The 22995-nt window shown below is 34.2% G+C and overlaps 2 protein-coding genes and 2 long non-coding RNA genes across 4 annotated transcripts in view; 2 read left to right on the forward strand and 2 right to left on the reverse strand.

Moving 5' to 3' along the window:
* Positions 1-9483, reverse strand: part of anchor (integral membrane protein GPR155 homolog anchor) — a 78917-nt gene extending 69434 nt beyond the window's left edge. Inside the window, exon 1 of the mRNA XM_075304133.1 lies at positions 8422-9483. Within this exon, the coding sequence (XP_075160248.1) occupies positions 8422-8702 (281 nt within the window). The 5' untranslated portion in view covers positions 8703-9483. The remainder of the gene's footprint in view (positions 1-8421) is intronic.
* A 1399-nt stretch (positions 9484-10882) lies between these two features.
* On the reverse strand, positions 10883-11409 carry LOC142237091 (uncharacterized). The gene is made up of 2 exons (XR_012722335.1): positions 11179-11409; positions 10883-11121 (listed from the first exon to the last, which is right to left on the reverse strand). It is a non-coding gene; the product is annotated as an uncharacterized LOC142237091 (long non-coding RNA).
* A 1209-nt stretch (positions 11410-12618) lies between these two features.
* LOC142236864 (uncharacterized) lies at positions 12619-13127 on the forward strand. Its single transcript, XR_012722237.1, has 2 exons — positions 12619-12853; positions 12911-13127. It is a non-coding gene; the product is annotated as an uncharacterized LOC142236864 (long non-coding RNA).
* Positions 13128-15328: 2201 nt separating this feature from the next.
* On the forward strand, positions 15329-20500 carry Vps60 (vacuolar protein sorting 60). The gene is made up of 4 exons (XM_075305320.1): positions 15329-15514; positions 15995-16146; positions 16328-16727; positions 20309-20500. The coding sequence occupies exons 1-4, from the start codon at positions 15446-15448 to the stop codon at positions 20366-20368; spliced, it is 681 nt and encodes a 226-aa protein (XP_075161435.1). The 5' UTR covers positions 15329-15445; the 3' UTR covers positions 20369-20500.
* The last annotated feature ends 2495 nt before the right edge of the window (positions 20501-22995 follow it).

Below are 22995 nucleotides of genomic sequence, written 5' to 3' on the forward strand. Positions count from 1 at the left end.
ATAAACAACTTGATTGAAATATAAACAAAACGGCCCCATATGAAGAAGAAAAAAAGTGTTGTTCCACCAAGACAACGCACCGTGCCACAAGTCATTGAGAACGATGGCAAAAATTCATGAATTGGGCTTCGAATTGCTTCCCCACCCACCGTATTTTCCAGATCTGGCCCTCAGCGACTTTTTCTTGTTCTCAGACCTCAAAAGGATGCTCGCAGGGAAAAAAATTTGGCTGCAATGAAGAGGTGATCGCCGAAACTGAGGCCTATTTTGAGGCAAAACCGAAGGAGTACTACCAAAATGGTATCAAAAAATTGGAAAGTCGTTATAATCGTTCTATAGCTCTTGAAGGGAACTATGTTGAATAATAAAAACGAATTTTGACAAAAAAATGTGTTTTTCTTTGTTAGACCGGGGACTTATCAGCCAACCTGTTATTTTGTCAACAAAATCTATGATATTACTTACGTTATTATTATTATTATTATTCGATTTTATTTGCTGTACTGTACGGTAGAAAATTAGCTATGCTTGTGTGTATTTTGAAAAACAACAAAATGATTGAAGAACAATGAAGAACATTTTTATTTGTCGAGGCTCTTCAACACTGTTTTTAATATAAGATTTAAGAAATGTTTACAAAAAGCAAATGAAACCAAAAAATTAAAAATCCAATTTGTTAATGTTTATACACGGTAATGTTACCGCAATTACAACCTTTTTTTAAACTCCGCCCACCGGATTCAAAAAAGGATTCGGTTTTTAGAACCGAGAAAAAAACTGTTTTTTTTTATCACTCTAGTCCTAATCTGAATCGCAATATGGTTTTGTAGGCAATAATAAGGTATTCCCGAAAGAAGATAAAATCAGAAGCCATTCGCTTGTCGAATTTCCCAGGGCAGAAACAACAGGACTAGCTGATGATCCCAAAAACATGGAGCTGATTATGGAGATCCGTAACAGATTTAAGAGCCGCTTGAGGCAATATAAGCTCAGGTATAAACAAGTAATGGACTATTGTAAAGAGGACATCAAGAATCCCCATAGAAGAGAAGATCGGATCATCTTTATGTGGAAAGTAAACTCCTCCCCGCTCGCAGACCTCAATATATGATGTCGAAGCAGTACCTACTCATATCACTATTTTGGGGAATAGCAGCAACCATCTCCCAGAAATGTTAGAGCTGATCTTAATTTTCTAGAACGCCATATCAAGCTTTATAAAAGAGAGTCTGTAGATCAGACAGCTTACCAGAAAAGTCTGCAGAGCATTGGCTCAGGTACTGAACTTGCCTCAACTATTTTCTATCCAGGAGTGATAGCAGCATAGTAGACGTCTGTCCCATCTGTAATCAAGGGACATCTGACACGGATAACTTGATCTCTTGAGGTTATCTGAATTGTAATGACATAAGTTGTACAAACAATCTTACAATCAAATTTACATATCATTCAAATCGTTTGAGCAAGATTTTTGCGAAATTATCGCAGAAAATACAACAATTATTAATCCATTTTTATACCTTCCACCATAGGATGGGGGTATGTATATTAACTTTGTCATTCTGTTTGTAACACATCGAAATATTGCTCTAAGACCCCATAAAGTATATATATTCTGGGTCGTGGTGAAATTCTGAGCAGAGAATGAAGCCGCCGATTCGCGCCGCTTATTTTAGCCGCCGCCGTATATGTCGACTCATCTCGACTTAAATTTAGCCGCCAATTCACCAAAAATATTGATTTAAATCGAGAATATTTGTTAATAACTGTTGGGTTTTTGGCTACAATTTTGAATCCTCCACCCACAGTCAATCAGGATCGAGTTGCTATAATAATTTTGCAAACATTTAGCTCAGAAAATGTGAATGATATGGACATTTGATTGTAAGATTGGTTGTACAACTAATCTGATTCCCATTCGCGTAACTTAAAATTTATTTTTTAATGTATAATTGCCCGACGCCGAATAGACTAATTTATATCGGCTTAGCCGTCAAGCCTCCGCCGCCGGGTTCAACAATTTAATGCCAACCGCCGCCGACAAAAATGGGTCGGCTTCATTCTCTGATTCTGAGTCGATCTGAGCATGTCCGTCCGTCTGTTGAAATCACGCTAACTTTCGAACGAAACAAGCTATCGACTTGAAACTTGGCACAAGTAGTTGCTATTGATGTAGGTTGGATGGTATTGCAAGTGAGCCATATCGGTCCACTTTTACGTATAGCCCCCATATAAACGGACCCCCAAATTTGGCTGCAGACCCTCTAAGGAAAGCAAATTTCATCCGATCTGGCTGAAATTTGGTACATGGTGTTAGTATATGGTCTCTAACAACCATGCAAAAATTGGTCCATATCGGTCCATAATTATATATAGCCCCCATATAAACCGATCCCCAGATTTGGCTTGTGGAGCCTCTAAGAGAGGCATTTTTCATCCGATGCGGCTGAAATTTTGTACATAGTGTTAGTATATGGTATCTAACAACCATGCAAAAATTGGTTGACATCGGTCCATAATTATATATAGCCCCCATATAAACCGATCCTCCGATTTGGCTTGCGGAGCCTCTAAGAGAAGTAAATTTCATCCGATCCGGCTGAAATTTGGTACATGGTGTTAGTATACGGTCTCTACGAACCATGCAAAACTTGGTCCGCATCGGCTCATAATTATATATAGCCCCCATATAAACCGATCCCCCGATTTGGCTTGCAGAGCCCCTAAGAGAAACAAGTTTCATCCGATTCGGCTGAAATTTGGTACATGATGGTAGTATAGGTCTCTAATGACCATGCAAAAATTGGTCCATATCGGTCCATAATTATATATAGCCCCCATATAAACCGATCACCAGATTTGAACTCCGGAGCCTCTTGGAAGACCAAAATTCTTCCCATTCGGTTGAAATTTGGTACGTGATGTTACTATATGGCCTCAAACACCCATGCAAAAATTGGTCGATATCGGTCCATAATTATATATAGGCCCCATATAAACCGATCCCCAGATTTGACCTCCGGAGCACCTTGGAAGTGCAAAATTCTTCCCATTCGGTTGAAATTTGGTACGTGATGTTAGTATATGGTATCCAACAACCATGCAGGAATTGGTTCCTATCAGTTCATAATTATATATAGCTCCCATATAAACCGATCCCCATATTTGACCTCCGGTGCCTTTTGGAGAAGCAAAATTCATCCGATCTGGTTGAAATTTGGTACGTGGTGGTAGTATATGATATTTAACAACCATGTGAGTTGAAATTTGTGGATGGCAGTCTTTCGTAGAAGTTTCTACGCAATCCATGGTGGAGGGAACATAAGATTCGGCCTTGCCGAACTTACGGCCGTATATACGTGTTATATTTTTAATATATATTTTTGATTAATTGGCGGCTAAATTTGAGTCGAGATGTGCCGACATATTTGACGGCGGCTTCGACTGCCATAAAAGTGTCGGAGGCGGCTAAAATCAGCGGCGCAACTTTCATTCTCTACTCTGATCACACTTGGCTTAAAATTTGTGTCAAACTTTATTTCTGGAGCACTGGATACCGTTTTTAGAAAATATTTCTACACCACGTTTCCGATTTAAGGCAAAGCCAACTTTTCATCTTTCCCTTTAGGAGTCCATTTTAGTCACAATTGAAGGTAGATTTTGAAAGTTATAACTAGTCGATTTAACAATTTTGAAATATATCAAAAGGCGATTAATCAAATTAGTACCTGGCCAAAAATCGACTTCACTTTTTCGACTATTTTTTGTTTTGATAAAAAGTCGATTAATCGAAAAGTCAAGTTTTGACGTTTGTATCCCTAGTTTGGCGATGTGGGACTGAATGATCGGTAAAGGTATGCAAAACTGTTTAACCGGCAATTTATCTTGCATTCCAAGTGTGATAAAGCGTTTAAGGCCCCTTTGTGAGACTAAACTAAAATACCAAGACACCATAACTGGAGATATTACTCCGATCTACCCAACAAACATCGAAAAGAACAAAGTACGGATATTATAAGGTCTTTGGATGGGACATGATATCGCAACACATAAACATCTTCTATATAAGAATGTAAACCAATTTTGTCCAAAGTGCGGTCAAATATACCATGTTAAACATATAATCGAAACGTGCAGATCTATTACACAGTATCACAATGCAATTCTTAATAATAAAGAAATGGATAGTCTTAGTAATTCTAGAACAGATAACTTCAATACAATCTTCAAATTCGTATCGTACTTTAAACGTTACAATAGCGATTTTATTATCTTTTATTAATTATATAAATCTGTATGGCTGATGGTCATAGAAGCAAATGCTGTTCTTTCTAATTTTGTCCCATATATACTTTATGATTAACGATCATTTTCATGTAGCTCCGTTAGGCTTTAACTGCCAGTTAACAGACAGTAAATTTCAAATATTTTCTTTCCGGTTAGCTTTAACTGAAAAATCTTCGGTAGTTAAGTTCCTAACTGTCTTATGGAATATATTGGCAAGATGACAGGGATATGTCCACTGTTAGGTTAAAAAGTTCGTTATCTAACAGAGCTTCATGCAACTGGGGGTAAAATACACAATAAATAATATTTATATAATTATAATACACAGAAGAAAATATCACCAAAATATTTCCAATCAAAAAATTAATTGAAGTTGAAAATGTTTTCAATTAATAAATTAATTGATACAATTAACTTTTTAATCAAGGTAGAAACATTAAGTTAATTAAGTAAATGATTGAAAATTTTAAAATTATTAATTTAAAAATTAATTGATACAATTAACTTTTTAATCAAATTCGAAAGACTAAGTCAGTTAAAAAAAGTGATGAACAATTTTTTTATTTTATAATTAAAAATGCATTTCAAACAATCATTTGTTATTCCAAATAAAAACTCTAAGCCAGTTCAGAAAGTAATTGAAAATATTGACCTTTTTTAATTAAAAAATTAATTGAGTTTTGCAATCAACATCAATTAAATTTTTAATTGAATCAATTAAAAAATTAATTGAAATTTGCTAATGAAATCAATTATTTTATTAATCAAGAATTTTTTCTATGCCCAATTAAAACTGTGATTAATACTATTATTTTCGTGATTGAAGACATTTCAATTAAAAAATTATTGGATCAATTAATTTCGTGATTGAATCAGAAAATTTTTTTTTGTGTGTATAATATTTATTTGGATCTTTATGAATGAATCTCGGTCTCATAGACGTATCGAACCGCTTTTGAATTCCTCGCCGTGCACTATGTATTTTTCTTAACAACTTCACTTTTTCATTAAGGTTTTTGCAATTGCTGGTAAAACTCTATGAACTTCTTAGATGGATCTTCTTCTTTGGTCTATATAAAGTACTATATTCTCAATTTTGTTTATAAACAAAAAACGAAGAAGGTAAACATATACTCGTATATGCGCATATATCTTAAGATATAAGAATTTGTTTTTCGTTTTCAAGTTCAAGGTCATTTTATAGTTTATATTTGTTTTGTTTTAAAACCAACGACAGCAAAAATGCGGCCATTAACCCCAATATGATCAAAAATTTAAATGGCAACATCACAATAACAAACAAAAGCAATCAATCATTTTATCTCTTTCAAATAGTGTGGTATTATTTAAAAAATAATATACACATATATTTATTAATATTAACCACCCACACTATAAAAATTGATGATTGTTATGAGTTATCACTACCAGTAATTCAACTTTCTGACACCCAATCTAATATATAAATAAATATTGATACATAATTATTTTTACTCTAGTATCTACTATTTTCGAGTAAAATAAAGGGTGATTCTTTTGAGGTTAGGATTTTCATGCATTAGTATTTGACAGATCACGTGGGATTTCAGACATGGTGTCAAAGAGAAAGATGCTCAGTATGCTTTGACATTTCATCATGAATAGACTTACGATCTGCCACAACGTCGAATTTTCAGTGAATGGGCCCTAGAAAAGTTGGCAGAAAATCCGCTTTTTTATCGACAAATTTTGTTCAGCGATGAGGCTCATTTCTGGTTGAATGGCTACGTAAATAAGCAAAATTGCCGCATTTGGAGTGAAGAGCAACCAGAAGCCGTTCAAGAACTGCCCATGCATCCCGAAAAATGCACTGTTTGGTGTGGTTTGTACGCTGGTGGAATCATTGGACCGTATTTTTTCAAAGATGCTGTTGGACGCAACGTTACGGTGAATGGCGATCGCTATCGTTCGATGCTAACAAACTTTTTGTTGCCAAAAATGGAAGAACTGAACTTGGTTGACATGTGGTTTCAACAAGATGGCGCTACATGCCACACAGCTCGCGATTCTATGGCCATTTTGAGGGAAAACTTCGGAGAACAATTCATCTCAAGAAATGGACCGGTAAGTTGGCCACCAAGATCATGCGATTTGACGCCTTTAGACTATTTTTTGTGGGGCTACGTCAAGTCTAAAGTCTACAGAAATAAGCCAGCAACTATTCCAGCTTTGGAAGACAACATTTCCGAAGAAATTCGGGCTATTCCGGCCGAAATGCTCGAAAAAGTTGCCCAAAATTGGACTTTCCGAATGGACCACCTAAGACGCAGCCGCGGTCAACATTTAAATGAAATTATCTTCAAAAAGTAAATGTCATGGACCAATCTAACGTTTCAAATAAAGAACCGATGAGATTTTGCAAATTTTATGCGTTTTTTTTTAAAAAAAAGTTATCAAGCTCTTAACAAATCACCCTTTAGGAATTTGTCTTTGAAAAATGCATTTCTAGCCTTTAGAAGCGACTCTATTATGTGATCATTGTAATATAGGAATTTATCTAGATGTATACCCAAATAGTGGAGTCATATCTATTAGATTTGATCCCAAAAAGCTTCCAGTTTTTCCTTATGTTATAATTACATTTATTAACAGGCGGTCTGAATAATATTGTCTCGCACTTGTCCGTGTTTATTTTCATGTTCCAATCTATAGTATATTTTTCAACTCGATCAAATAAGCTTTGAAGCCCATCGTTAATCCCTTCCACTGAATTGTCAGCGTAATATATTACAATGTCGTCAGCATAAGAGATGCTATTTCGAATTTTCTTGATTATATCGGATAAAAATACATTGAATAAGATCGGTGAATTAAATGTTCCTTGTTGAAGACCGACCGTTTCCTCTCAAATGGTTTCGTAGATATAGGAGATCCAATATCGGGGCTATATATAGCCGATATCTGATGACACTATATCGCAAATACTGTGGACGAGATTTTTGAAGTTATTTAAGAATCTTATTTTGGTACCCCTTAGATGTTTTTATTATTGTATTTTAATATCTTATGTCCATTACTTCAGGATATATTGACATTTTTATATGACTTTAGAGTTATTAGCGGTTATCTCTTATGGATAAATATTTCGACGATATAAAACCACCAATGCATAATATGACTACACATAAAATAACTGACGGTGTTTGGCAGTTTTTCCACCACAAATTTGCCTCTTTTTAAGAAAACCTATTTTTTGGAATGCGTTCCACAAGTTAAATTCGTTCCTCAAATTTGAATTTTGCTTAGCCAAGACACAAATCACGAATTTAACTCGCGAATTTATCTTCACACCCTTTCAAAAATTTGACTTTTGATACAAAAAAATTTAGCTTTTTTTAGCTATTTTTTTGGGCATGGGTTTTCACGGTTTTTGGTGAAACAATTCTGGCAACGCTGATTGGGACTCCTAATTAAATGTTAGAGTCGATAGCTTAACAATTTCGAAAACAAACTACCTCACATTGCACAGCATTTCTATGCTACTGGTATTTATAATCAGGTCCAAAAGCGCAAGTATTTCTACAGCTAACTGGCATGCAGCCCGTGAGAAGCAAAGAAGCGTCTACTTATTAAGCAGACCGGTGGATCTTTTTCAATTGATGACCTAAAACCTTCAAAATAAGTTGAATTTTTTGTTGTCTTTTTTGGAACCCATTTTTCCTGGGGCTACTATTCTGCACACTTAATATACTCTGAATTAGCTTTCTTGAAAATCCAGCTTGACAAAAATTTTCAACTTTACCCCATGGCTTTTTATCCCAATTGTGAACACCAAATTCGTGTTAACTGCTTTGGGGCCGGGCAAGAGTTTCCTGCTTCTTTTGTATATAACGTACACAACAGTTAAATACCATCCTGATCATATCTGACTATTTTCAGTTTTATCTGTTATTAGAACTACTTAGGGGCCGCTGATTTTGCCCAAATTTTCAACTCCAACTTTGTGTTGGGTGCTGTGCAAAGAAGCTTCAGAAATACATTAGAATAACCTGTGCTCTAAGTTGGAACTACAATTTCGTAATAGGGAGAGAAACGACTTAGGTCTCACCATATTGGAGACCTACGTTCACTTAAGTACATACAAATCAAACTTACCCACAAATTATAATTCCGAAACATTGAACCAAAGCTGGATAAAAATTAGTCATTGACACAGTCGGGTCATGATCTGGTGCCGCTGTTGTTGATGATATGGCATCGTTAAGGCCAGATGACACTGCCTTTGTTGTTGTGGTCATCACTGTGGACATAATCGTTTGCATTAATGTTGTCGACGTTGTGTCCATATCGTCATCTTCTTCCGCAACATTGCCTAAATCGGCATATATTGTCTCGTCACCATGTAAAGCAGCCAAAATCATTGAGCTTTCCACCATGTTTCAATATCAACAGCAAGAATTTGCACTGACAGGTGGTGATAGAAAATGGAAATGGGGGAAAATGGGACAGTCACGACAATAACAGCACGGTTTATCGTGCCAAGGGAAGGAAAGTAAATGACTGCGTGGGTTGTTTTTTGTTTGAGATTTTGTTAGCGTTTCGTTATGTATCAGTGGCGATGCATGTAATACAAAGCGAGAAGTTTAGCAATTTTTTCTTTCTACTTTTATTCCACTAGCAATTTAGCAAAATCTGCGTCATTGTAACTGTTGGTATGTATTTCAACTTCTTGTTAACACGCCTACTACTTCCCTATGGAACGTGAATGTTCCTTGCAATTTTTCAGGGCCGTGGGAGTATATATGTATAACAATTGGGCAAAACGTCAGAACTTAGAACGATGGATGGTGTAACAAGAGACAAAAACTTTAAACCTTGATTAACAAAGGACGCATGACTATGAATTTTATATTTTATTTACTTTTTGTATCAACTATTATTACACCATGAGCAAGGACTCTTGTTTGCAATATATTATTTTTTATCGATTAACATTTATATTTGTTCTTTTTTTAACACCAACACTTGTTACACTTTCTTGCATTTTATCTTTTCCTTCACATCACACGAATTATTTAATTAATATATTTTTTCATTTGCATCACGCATACATATCACAATTTTACGATAATATCGAGTATATAATTCCTAAAATTAATTTCTAGCGACGACTTTTATTTGAACAACGTTCTCTCACGCTGACACCGAATTGATTGACAAATAATTTAGTTTATTTCAATCAGCTGTTCTTTAATATCTGTATTTTCCAACTACCATAGACCGATAAATTGCAACCATTATTGTCATAATTGTCAAAGTCCATAGAGTATTTGTAAGAAGAGCAAAAATTAAACTCAGTTGTAGAGAGCGTCAGCACAAACGTTTGATAAATATTAAAATTCAACTGTTTTTCAAATATATGTTCAAATAATAAGCTTAATATTCACGTTTAGAAAATCGCGTTCATGAAGTAAGTTCAACCACCCAATAAACACAAGCATTGGAGAAATGCTTATATTCAATACGCCCAATAAACACAAGCATTGGAGAAATGCTTATATTCAATACGCTTTCAAACATATTTTCAAAGAATTAGCTTAGAATTCAATTTGAGAAATTGTTGAGAAAATCGCGTTCTCAGCAAAAAACAGACATTACCCTCAACAGTAGAATTCAACACGTTAGTAACAATTTCTCAACATAGTAGCAACAACTTTTCAAATTAAATTTAATTTTAAAGCTGCAAACCCATTGGAAAATTTGTTGAAGGCAAGCAATATGCAAGGCGATTTGAACTAATGTTGAAGATGGGATTCACTATCAAATTGATATGGCGTTACCTACGAAAATTGTTCATCCTTGTGTTTGTGGGTAATTATCAAAAAATTTCCACATTTGTTTACTTCTTCCAATTGACCACAAACTTCATTGCACAAAGTAATTTTGGAAAACAAATTATGTTTTTATACCCATAGAATGGTGACGGGGGTATAATAAGTTTGTCATTCCGTTTGTAACACATCGAAATATCGATTTCCGACTATATAAAATATATATATTCTTGATCAGGGAGAAATTCTAAGACGATATAAGCATGTCCGTCTGTCTGTTGTAATCACGCTACAGCCTTCAATAATGGCGCTATCGTCCTGAAATTTGGCACAGATTCGTCTTTTATTTGCAGGCAGGTCAAGTTCGAAGATGGACTATATCGGTCCAAGTTATGATATAGTCCCCATATAAACCAACCTTCCGATTTGGGGTCTTGGGCTTATAAAAACTGTAGTTTTTATCCAATTTGCCTGAAATTGGAAATCTAGAGGTATTTTAGGACCATCAAAAAGTGTACCGAAAATATCGCTCCATGTTTTGGTATAGCGCCCATACCCTGCCAACATTTTTTGAATTTGGGGACTCTTTTGAGAATCCCCACTACGTCGAAAACAATCATATACGACATCAAAAACTCGTCGGAAAAGCGCCGTCACTATTGAGAAGTTGTACCACGCCAAGTTACTACAAAAATGTTTCGCATGAGTGCAATTATTAGGTGCCTTTATAGATCAATTTAGAACGACGCCAATAAGGGACCTTCCAAACAATCAGAAAAAGTGCATTTTAAGATAGTTGTAAAAGAATCATTGTGGTCGAGTAAAACACGTTTGTTTAGATATTTATTAATTTGATTAAACATTTACAAATTCTTAAAAATATAACATTTATACCACTATCACATTACATTTAACATAATTTTTGGCATTAATGATGATGTTGAGTTACAAGTAGCGAGTTACATGTTGCTGCGTCTATCAACCAGTGTTTTTATTCCATGGAGGCAGCGTGTCTGTAAAATATCTGAAAAACAATCACTTTATTCCATTTGGAAAATCACCAAATTGTTCACCAATATACCTTTCACAATTTTAAGTGTATAATCTATTTTTTCAGAACTTAGTTTTCGTTTTTATTTAATTAAAATATAACAAGCTGGTTGCGCTTGGCGTTTCACAAAAAATGGCTTTTTTAACAGTAGGGATGGCAAATTACTTGCATGTACTTTTTGATGTACCTTTTCATGATGGTTGAAGTGACATTTACGAGTCTGTGGTAACGATGAGGTTGAAATGGAACTTTGAAATGCTGGCAGGGTATGGACTGATTCCCGATTTTGCTTCTTGGGCGTCTAGAAAGTGTATTTTCTATCCCATTTGCCTGAAATTGCAAATCTAGAGGTATTCTAGGACCATAAAGAGGTGTGCCGAAAATGGGGTGTATCGGTCACCCATATAGACCGATCTCCCGATTGTACTTCTTGGGCTTCTATAATCCGTAGATTTAGTCCAATTTATCTGACGTTTTAAGTCTAAAGCTAATCTAGGACCCTAAAGACGTGTACCGAAAATGGTGAGTACCAGTCCATGTTTTGATATAGCCACCATATAGACCGATCTCCCGATTTTACTTCTTGGTCTTCTAGAATCCGTAATTTTTACCCAATTTGCCTCAAATCGGAAATCTAGAGGTATTCTAGGACCTTACAGAGGTGTGTCGAAAATGGTGAGTACCGATCCATGTTTTGATATAGCCCCCATATAGACCGATCTCCCGATTTTACTTCTTGGCCTTCTAGAATCCGAAGTTTTTATCCAATTTGCCTGAAATTGGAAATATAGAGGTATTCTAGGAAAATAAAGAGATGTGCCGAAAATGGTGATAACAGTCCATGTTTTGATATAGCCCCCATATAGACCGATCTCCCGATTTTACTTCTTGGGCTTCTAGAATCCGAGGTTTTTATCCAATTTGCCTGAAATTGGAAAAGTGGGGGTATTCTAGGACCATAAGGGAGTGTGCCGAATATATTGAGTATCGGTACAGTTTTTGATATAGCCCCCTTATAAACCGGCCCTCCGATTTGGGGTCTAGATTCTAGAACTACAATTAAATGTGCTGAATACTGTGTGTATCCTTCCATGTTTTGGTATAGCCCCCATTACACCGAACTCCCGATTTAACTCCTAGGGTTTCTAGAAATTGTAGTTTTTATCCGATTTGCCACAAATTGAAAATATACTGGCATTTTAGACCCATAACAAAGTAAATCATTTTATCGGTCCATTTGATAAGGCCTCCATATAGACCGATTTCACTTACTGAGGGTATAGAAGGCGCACTGATCATGAAAATTGCTTGAAACAGAATGCAAAATTTCCAGATTTTATTGGGATGACAATTCACAGATTTTAAATTTAAAATCAAGGCGTTATTTCATCATTTTCTTGCACTTACAAGAGATGTTTATGATTCCTCTAAAACTCAAACAAAAAAAGTTCTTATAAATTCAGAATCCCTGCCAGCATTTCAAAGTTCCATTTCAACCTCATCGTTACCACAGACTCGTAAATGTCACTTCAACCATCATGAAAAGGTACATCAAAAAGTACATGCAAGTAATTTGCCATCCCTACTGTTAAAAAAAGCCATTTTTTTGTGAAACGTCAAGCGCAACCAGCTTGTTATATTTTAATTAAATAAAAACGAAAATAAAGTTCTGAAAACATAGATTATACGCTTAAAATTGTGAAAGGTATATTGGTGAACAATTTGGTGATTTTCCAAATGGAATAAAGTGATTGTTTTTCAGATATTTTACAGACACGCTGCCTCCATGGAATAAAAACACTGGTTGATAGACGCAGCAACATGTAACTCGCTACTTGTAACTCAACATCATCATTAATGCCAAAAATTATGTTAAATGTAATGTGATAGTGGTATAAATGTTATATTTTTAAGAATTTGTAAATGTTTAATCAAATTAATAAATATCTAAACAAACGTGTTTTACTCGACCACAATGATTCTTTTACAACTATCTTAAAATGCACTTTTTCTGATTGTTTGGAGGGTCCCTTATTGGCGTCGTTCTAAATTGATCTATAAAGGCACCTAATAATTGCACTCATGCGAAACATTTTTGTAGTAACTTGGCGTGGTACAACTTCTCAATAGTGACGGCGCTTTTCCGACGAGTTTTTGATGTCGTATATGATTGTTTTCGACGTAGTGGGGATTCTCAAAAGATTCCCCAAATTCAAAAAATGTTGGCAGGGATCTGATCTAGTCTTCATAGGAAAAATCTTTACATTTATCTGTGAAATTTTCAAAAGAAAATATTATATTTGATTCATGGTGGTGGGTATTTAAGATTCGGCCCGGCCGAACTTACTACTGTATATACTTGTGTTTTTTTTTTTACCATTTAATAGTAGTATTTTTTCACAGTTTTATCTAATCGTTTTCAAAAAATGTTCAAATATTTCGTCAACACTTTTGCCGTTTGGAAATAGTTCAAAAAATATTTTAAACCGAATTGAATGTAAGCCTTTTCAAATCAAGTTAAATATACGCTGAAAATGATGCGTACCCTCAAACTTAAAAGTTGTAGCATTTGAAAATTTTTAAAAAATGTTGGAAAAAAAATTTTGGCAATAAACTGAAATTACTTCGAATAGTCCATAATAACTGGTAAGTCAAAATAAAAACTGAAATATGAACCGAAATGGAAGAACACAAACTCTAATCTTTTTGCAGAAAACTAAAATCCTTGGATGCTACATTCGTGGAAGCATTAAGAAAATGACCGATGAAAAAATGATGGTGGCTTATCGACAAAGGAAAGAAAACTTTCAAAGGCAACCAACAAGGCATATTAATATGCCTTGGGAAACCAATTAAAATTGGTAGAACCTTGATCTTTTTCCATATCAACAACTTCTGGATAAATATGTGCATTGCGTCATCACTTTATTTTCCATCCCATCATCAGTTTAATTTGTGATTTTGTGAATTCCTACTTACTTTAATACGCAGGCCACCACGAATTGTTTACAAAACCGAATTATCTATATTAAAATGTTTAAAAGCCATGATTAAGATATTTAAAGTTTTATTGATACTCTTTTTTCATTGATATGTTTAATAAGATATTTATTTTAATTTATTTTATTTATTTATTACAACTTTAGAAACTATAATAAACATTAAAGGCCGGTACTCTGTTCGGTTTTCGCGTTGAAACTCCATACAAAACAAAAAAAAAAATGAGAAAAACTAGGGAATTTTTTTCATTTGTGGTACTTTTTTTCGAGTTGAAAAACTGACGTTTATAGCATGGCGCAATTTGCAATGTGAATTAAGAAATAATTTATTTATTAAAACTATTTGTATGGGTTTATAACGCAAACACGGATCATATTTTTGTTCCGAAAATATACAAAGGATCAAAGGAGTAGCAGATTAATTGACCAAGGAAAAATAAAATGTAAATAAATAAATAATAGCAAGCAGCAATCACCAACTTAATTCAATATCCCGCCCTGTTAAATAGCGCTCCCTGTTACCTAAATAAACACCGCTTTCTATGTGCGAAATAATGGTTTCTATAAAAATTGATCGCAAGAATGAACATAGTACCGGCCTTATGATAGCATTCACTTCTTTTCGAGTATGAATAAATTATCCATAAAATTTTGGTATTCTCTTTCAGACAGATGTGTGGTTAGCTTTGTTTAGCTTGAGAAATATTCCAACAACGTTCATTTTGAATATGTCTCACGTCGGTACCAAGTTGGCATTATCGCTCTAAAATAGCAATTTTCACGATTACTTTTCTTTAATAGTTTATTTTAAAGAAAATAAACGTTTTCAATGGTTGCTTTGGAACATACCCACCAAGCTATAATAAAATTTGCAAAAATAGTCATTCTGCTTTTATATATTTATTTTTGATTTTAGCGGCTAATTTCAAGCTTAATACCAACCTTTGTAGTTGAGAAATTGTTGAGTATGTGTTAAAATCTACTGGTGAGTGTAATATCAGCTTTTTCTTAACAACGCGATCTTAAATTTTACCCCAATCGTTTAAGAAAAAGTTTGAAATAATTTTGAATTTTAACATTTTTCAAACGTTTGTATTTATTGTGTTGTTTAATCCGGTTACAGGTTTACATATCAGATAAATTAATAAAAAAAATTGATGTGGCAACACTGTTTGACAGCTTTGTCAATCATAATAAATACACACAAACATTAGTCATCTTTTTATTGGAATTAAACTTGCTAAATAATAAAGAATAATTCTATTTAGAATTTCAATTTAAATAAGACAACCTAGAATATGAATCGCTTATTTGGTCGAGGAAAAGAAAAGGCACCACCACCAAATATAAATGATTGTATTAAAGGAGTAAGTTTTAGCTGTGGGATATTGATGATGACTGATGATCTCAACTTTTTAGATTTCAAGATTTTAGGTATTAATAATTAACTTCATCCTGCGTAGCGTAATTGGTTTCATGATAAACCAAGTTTTACACAAAATTTTGTGTTCCCGTAGGAAAGTTTTATATCTTATAGTGGTCATATTCTTGAATCGTGCTCATCCGTTCTACTTGGATCATAGTGCACATTCCATATTATTTGAATTTGAAACTAAAGTAATATTTCATGATTTGAAGACACCCATTCCTAAATCTTTCTTTCGCAATGAGTTCCATTAATTGTATTTCAGTTTTGAAGATAATTCTCCCTATATTCCAATTCCATTCTATATTTTCAACGTTTACCTATAAACTTGGAAACAAACGAGCCTTAGTAATAACTTAATTTCATGATTTCAAGTTTCCCCCCATAATTCCTTATATTTAATGTTCCCCTTTTCATTCAGGTTGATGAACGAGCCTCGAATATTGAAGAAAAAGTTAACAAGCTGGAAAATGAGCTACGTAAATACCGCGAACAAATGTCAAAAATGCGAGATGGCCCGGCTAAAAATTCTGTGAAGCAAAAGGCAATGAGAGTTTTGAAACAAAAGAAGGCGTAAGTATATCCAACGGAAAACGACATTTCCTGCTCTATTTCCAAGAAACTAAAGTGTAGCCCATATTCGTATTTACAATATACGAATTTGGGCGTCTTTGTTTATTCATTACCCTTTGAAATTGGCTCTGCTCTCTAGATTTTATTTATAATTTATATTTCTATGCATTCCTTTTTCCAGCTATGAACAACAAGCTGAAGCTTTACGCAATCAATCTTTCAATATGGAACAGGCCAACTATGCTGCACAATCGTTGAAAGACACTCAAGCTACAGTCACTGCTATGAAGGCTGGTGTCAAACAAATGCAAAAAGAATTTAAAAAAATCAATATCGAAGAAATTGAAGACATACATGATGATATGGCCGATATGTTGGAGCAGGCCGATGATGTACAAGAAGTTATGGGACGTACATATGGTATGCCCGAAGTGGACGATGATGAACTAGAAGCTGAGTTAGATGCCTTGGGCGATGAAATTGCTTTAGATGATGACACGAGTTATTTAGATGATGTTGTCAAAGCTCCTTCGGCACCAGATAGAGAACCCGGAGCTGATAGTCTTGTACCGGGTGGCAAGGTAATTTTGATATATTTCACTCCATATAGACAAGAGGGATATAGTCTTTCAATAGTTTTTTTATGAGTAAACTTGATAAATTTCTAATGAATATATCTGAAAATGCAGGACTTTCGTTCTGATGTATTACTCGCAAAAATGTCTTTGCCCATGATAGCCCAGTTTCCATATAAGTAGACTTCCAAAAAGTACCTGCAAATTATTTAACTCTTATCGTTAGTCGATTACTCGATTTATGGATTTCGTGGATTTTAATTGATGCTTAATCCCCTAATTCGGCAAAACGAATTTTCTAATTCGGCTAATCGATTTTTTGTGTTGTTTATATGAGGTGTAATGTTGATATCTAACTTCGTTAAGAGTATGATGTCGGTTTATGTCGACTTATAGCCAAAGGACACCGAAGACATCCAAACAGTGCAGGACTACATACGACATGGGTCGACACTGAGTGTCATTCGAAGGCAACGTGGGAACATCTTCCGTATGCGTTCCATAGAACATTTTGTCAAATTTTTATTTCTTTAGAAATTTTTTCAATTTTTTTATTTCTATAGACAATTTTGTTGTTGTTTTTTTATTTCAGCTTAAAACCATACATTGACTAAACTACAAGAGTAGCTTAACCAACAGAGGAAAAGAATGTTTGTCAAATTTATTTGGGCAAAGCCCTATAGACTGCAAGATGGTTGGATGGACGCACGTTTCGGAATTACCACATTCCTCATCAGCATCCTCTACTTGCAGCAAAACTATCAACCAATTATCAGAATAAATTCAGGCAGTTTATTAAACCCAACAAAAACCACACTTGAACCCTCCGAAAAAAGGTTTTACATTGATAGCCGGCTTATGCCAAATAAATTCGAAACAAACATATCTCTTTTCCTATGCCACTGTCAAATCATCGATTTGAATTCACATGGCTGGGTTTATTTTGAGCGTGCCTCCTCTTCTTTTTCCATTTGTTTTGTTTTGTTATTGTTGGTTTTGTTCTTTAAGCATTGTTGTTGTTTTTTTATTTCAGCTTAAAACCATACATTGACTAAACTACAAGAGTAGCTTAACCAACAGAGGAAAAGAATGTTTGTCAAATTTATTTGGGCAAAGCCCTATAGACTGCAAGATTGTTGGATGGACGCACGTTTCGGAATTACCACATTCCTCATCAGCATCCTCTACTTGCAGCAAAACTATCAACCAATTATCAGAATAAATTCAGGCAGTTTATTAAACCCAACAAAAACCACACTTGAACCCTCCGAAAAAAGGTTTTACATTGATAGCCGGCTTATGCCAAATAAATTCGAAACAAACATATCTCTTTTCCTATGCCACTGTCAAATCATCGATTTGAATTCACATGGCTGGGTTTATTTTGAGCGTGCCTCCTCTTCTTTTTCCATTTGTTTTGTTTTGTTTTGTTATTGTTGGTTTTGTTCTTTAAGCATTGTTGTTGTTTTTTTATTTCAGCTTAAAACCATACATTGACTAAACTACAAGAGTAGCTTAACCAACAGAGGAAAAGAATGTTTGTCAAATTTATTTGGGCAAAGCCCTATAGACTGCAAGATGGTTGGATGGACGCACGTTTCGGAATTACCACATTCCTCATCAGCATCCTCTACTTGCAGCAAAACTATCAACCAATTATCAGAATAAATTCAGGCAGTTTATTAAACCCAACAAAAACCACACTTGAACCCTCCGAAAAAAGGTTTTACATTGATAGCCGGCTTATGCCAAATAAATTCGAAACAAACATATCTCTTTTCCTATGCCACTGTCAAATCATCGATTTGAATTCACATGGCTGGGTTTATTTTGAGCGTGCCTCCTCTTCTTTTTCCATTTGTTTTGTTTTGTTATTGTTGGTTTTGTTCTTTAAGCATTGTTGTTGTTTTTTTATTTCAGCTTAAAACCATACATTGACTAAACTACAAGAGTAGCTTAACCAACAGAGGAAAAGAATGTTTGTCAAATTTATTTGGGCAAAGCCCTATAGACTGCAAGATGGTTGGATGGACGCACGTTTCGGAATTACCACATTCCTCATCAGCATCCTCTACTTGCAGCAAAACTATCAACCAATTATCAGAATAAATTCAGGCAGTTTATTAAACCCAACAAAAACCACACTTGAACCCTCCGAAAAAAGGTTTTACATTGATAGCCGGCTTATGCCAAATAAATTCGAAACAAACATATTCTCTTTTGTTTCGAATTTATTTGGCATAAGCCGGCTATCAATGTAAAACCTTTTTTCGGAGGGTTCAAGTGTGGTTTTTGTTGGGTTTAATAAACTGCCTGAATTTATTCTGATAATTGGTTGATAGTTTTGCTGCAAGTAGAGGATGCTGATGAGGAATGTGGTAATTCCGAAACGTGCGTCCATCCAACCATCTTGCAGTCTATAGGGCTTTGCCCAAATAAATTTGACAAACATTCTTTTCCTCTGTTGGTTAAGCTACTCTTGTAGTTTAGTCAATGTATGGTTTTAAGCTGAAATAAAAAAACAACAACAATGCTTAAAGAACAAAACCAACAATAACAAAACAAAACAAATGGAAAAAGAAGAGGAGGCACGCTCAAAATAAACCCAGCCATGTGAATTCAAATCGATGATTTGACAGTGGCATAGGAAAAGAGATATGTTTGTTTCGAATTTATTTGGCATAAGCCGGCTATCAATGTAAAACCTTTTTTCGGAGGGTTCAAGTGTGGTTTTTGTTGGGTTTAATAAACTGCCTGAATTTATTCTGATAATTGGTTGATAGTTTTGCTGCAAGTAGAGGATGCTGATGAGGAATGTGGTAATTCCGAAACGTGCGTCCATCCAACCATCTTGCAGTCTATAGGGCTTTGCCCAAATAAATTTGACAAACATTCTTTTCCTCTGTTGGTTAAGCTACTCTTGTAGTTTAGTCAATGTATGGTTTTAAGCTGAAATAAAAAAACAACAACAATGCTTAAAGAACAAAACCAACAATAACAAAACAAAACAAATGGAAAAAGAAGAGGAGGCACGCTCAAAATAAACCCAGCCATGTGAATTCAAATCGATGATTTGACAGTGGCATAGGAAAAGAGATATGTTTGTTTCGAATTTATTTGGCATAAGCCGGCTATCAATGTAAAACCTTTTTTCGGAGGGTTCAAGTGTGGTTTTTGTTGGGTTTAATAAACTGCCTGAATTTATTCTGATAATTGGTTGATAGTTTTGCTGCAAGTAGAGGATGCTGATGAGGAATGTGGTAATTCCGAAACGTGCGTCCATCCAACCATCTTGCAGTCTATAGGGCTTTGCCCAAATAAATTTGACAAACATTCTTTTCCTCTGTTGGTTAAGCTACTCTTGTAGTTTAGTCAATGTATGGTTTTAAGCTGAAATAAAAAAACAACAACAATGCTTAAAGAACAAAACCAACAATAACAAAACAAAACAATATAGACAATTTTGTCAAAAATTTTTTTCTATAGAAAATTTTGAAAAAAATTTATTTCAAAATTTTATTTCTATAGAAAATTTAAAACCTACAAAATATACTAACTAAGATTTTATATATATTTTTTTGTTACAGAATGCCATTGAAACTGATGAATTTGGATTGCCGAAAGTACCAACATCTGTGAAAACATAATTCAGCTGTTATATTTACCAATAGGCTTTATTTTTTTTTTGTTAAGTTCTTTTATGCTAATTCTCACATATACAGCTTTTACAAACAACAATGTTGATGTATTAAAATATAAATTTCATAAATAATATTAAATTATTATTTTTTCTTTTTTAAGGGGAATATGGAAATCAAAAACATAAAAGATACTGATGATACAGTGAATATGACAGAAATATGGACCAGAAAAAATATATCAAGTTAAATTAAACAGTTTCCAGGCTTGGTTCACATCGCAATATGGACTCACTTGCTTCAAATCCCTTCAATTGTTATACACTCATTGCGTTAACCCTTCATTTTTCTTTTGCCTCAAAATAAGCCTCAGATTCGGCGATTACCTTTTCATTCAACTAAAATTTCTTTCCAGCAAGGTAAGGGCTAACAATAGATCACATGGATTTAATTGTAGTAGCGCCATCTATGTTTCATACCGGGGTCACTTTCAATTGCATAGAATGATAGGTTAGGTATTGTGGCAGTCCGTGATATCAGGCATACATAGACCATGCAGTCAACTGTGAACTCACAGGTGGTCAACTTCTCTTTAATCAATGACAGCTACCCGATTCGATGTTTAGTTCAATTCAAAGACCTCCTTAACATCTTCATTGCGGAAAGCTGGCGAACAGGTGTATGTATATATGGGAGCTATATATAATCTGGACCGATTTTGACTAAATTTGACATGCATAGTTAGAATAATAATTCTGCAATCTCTGCAAAATTTCACATAAATGGGAGTATAACTTTCGCCCCCATAGTCATATGAGTGTAAATCGGGCGAAAGATATATATGGGAGCTATATCTAAATCTGAACCGATTTCAACCAAATTTGGCACACTTAGCGATACTATTAAACGTGTTCCTTGTGCAAAATTTGAAGCAAGTCAGGGCAAAACTCTGGCTTTTGAGGCCATATAAGTGCAAAACGGATGAAAGATATATATGGAAGCTATATCTAAATATGAACCGATTTCAATCAAATTTACCAAGCATTGGTAGAATGCCAACTCTACTCTCTGTGCAAAATTTCACGAAAATCGGTAGTAAACTTTGGCTTCTGTTGCCATATGAGTCTAAATCGGACGGAAGATATATATGGGATCTATATCTAAATCTGAACCGATTTGGATAATATTTTGCAAGTTTTTCGAGACTCATAAAATATTCGGATACACGGAATTTGAAGGACATCGGTTGATAAACACGCCAATTATAACCAGATCAGGGATAAATATATATGACAGCTATATCTAAATCTAAACGGATTTTTTCCAAAATCAATAGCGATCGTCTTTGTTCCCCCAAAACGACCCTATGCCAAATTTGAGGACGATCGGACTTAAACTGGGACCTGTACTTTGCGCACAAAAATACATGAACAGACAGACAGACGGACGGACATCGCTAAATCGACTCAGAATTTAATTCTAAGACGATCGGTATACTAAACGATGGGTCTCAGACTTTTCCTTCTTGGCGTTACATACAAATGCACAAACTTATTATACCCTGTACCGCAGTAGTGGTGAAGGGTATAAATATAGGAAACATTTAAATCTGAAGCAATTTTAAGGAAACTTCGCAAAAGTTTATTTATGATTTATCGCCCGATATATATGTATTAGAAGTTTAGGAAAATTTTAATTTTTTAATTTAATTTATTTATTTTCATATGTAACTAAGCCTTACAAAGGCCTTATACAGTTACTTAAATCAACATTTTAAATACTACTCAAAACAATTCTCTTATTTCTAACATTAATATACTAACAATAATACAACAACAGGATACTACTCTATTATAATGTATAATAAAATTAAAATTATAAATATTTGGACACATATTACAAAATATAACATAAAGTATATAAAATATAAATAAACAAATAAAACAAAACATAACCTATACAACAAAAAAGCATAATTACAAAAAGATATACATTAAAGAAAAAAAAAAAAAATAAATAAATAAAATAAATAAATAAAACTAAAACTTATTTTAAGAAAATGTATATAAATAACACCACTTTATGATACGTACTCTTTCAAAAACTACTCTAAAACATACCTAAAAAAATAAATATATTAAATATTGCAAGCTCATATGTCATAAAGTTTAGCATATTCACAAAGTTTCTTATTAAAAGTTATAGGGGAATAACTAAACAATTTTAAAGACACAGGTAGTGCATTATATGCACGGGCAACTCTTACGAAAAAAGATCTTTCAAGAATGGATGTCAACCTGGGGATAAGTATCTGGGGATTTCTCGTTGACCTAGAAAACGAGAATAAATCCAACACAAATAACGGTTCCCTAATTTTAAAGACTTTATAAAAGTGAACCAAAATTCGAATGTTTATAAAGTCTTCAAATGTGCACCCAAGAAAATCTATAACATAATTTGATATATGATGGTACCACTTCACAGAAAACACATACCGAATAACACGATGAAAAAGCAATCTCAGTTTTCTTAACACATATCCAAAACTACCGGAGAACACTTCTAGGCAATACAAAAAAACGGGCATAACAACTGCATGTACAACACGTATCCTCATTTTAAGAGGTAAAAATAAA

The sequence above is a fragment of the Haematobia irritans genome, chromosome 4 (assembly GCF_050003625.1).
Source record: "Haematobia irritans isolate KBUSLIRL chromosome 4, ASM5000362v1, whole genome shotgun sequence".
Taxonomy (NCBI): domain Eukaryota; kingdom Metazoa; phylum Arthropoda; class Insecta; order Diptera; family Muscidae; genus Haematobia; species Haematobia irritans.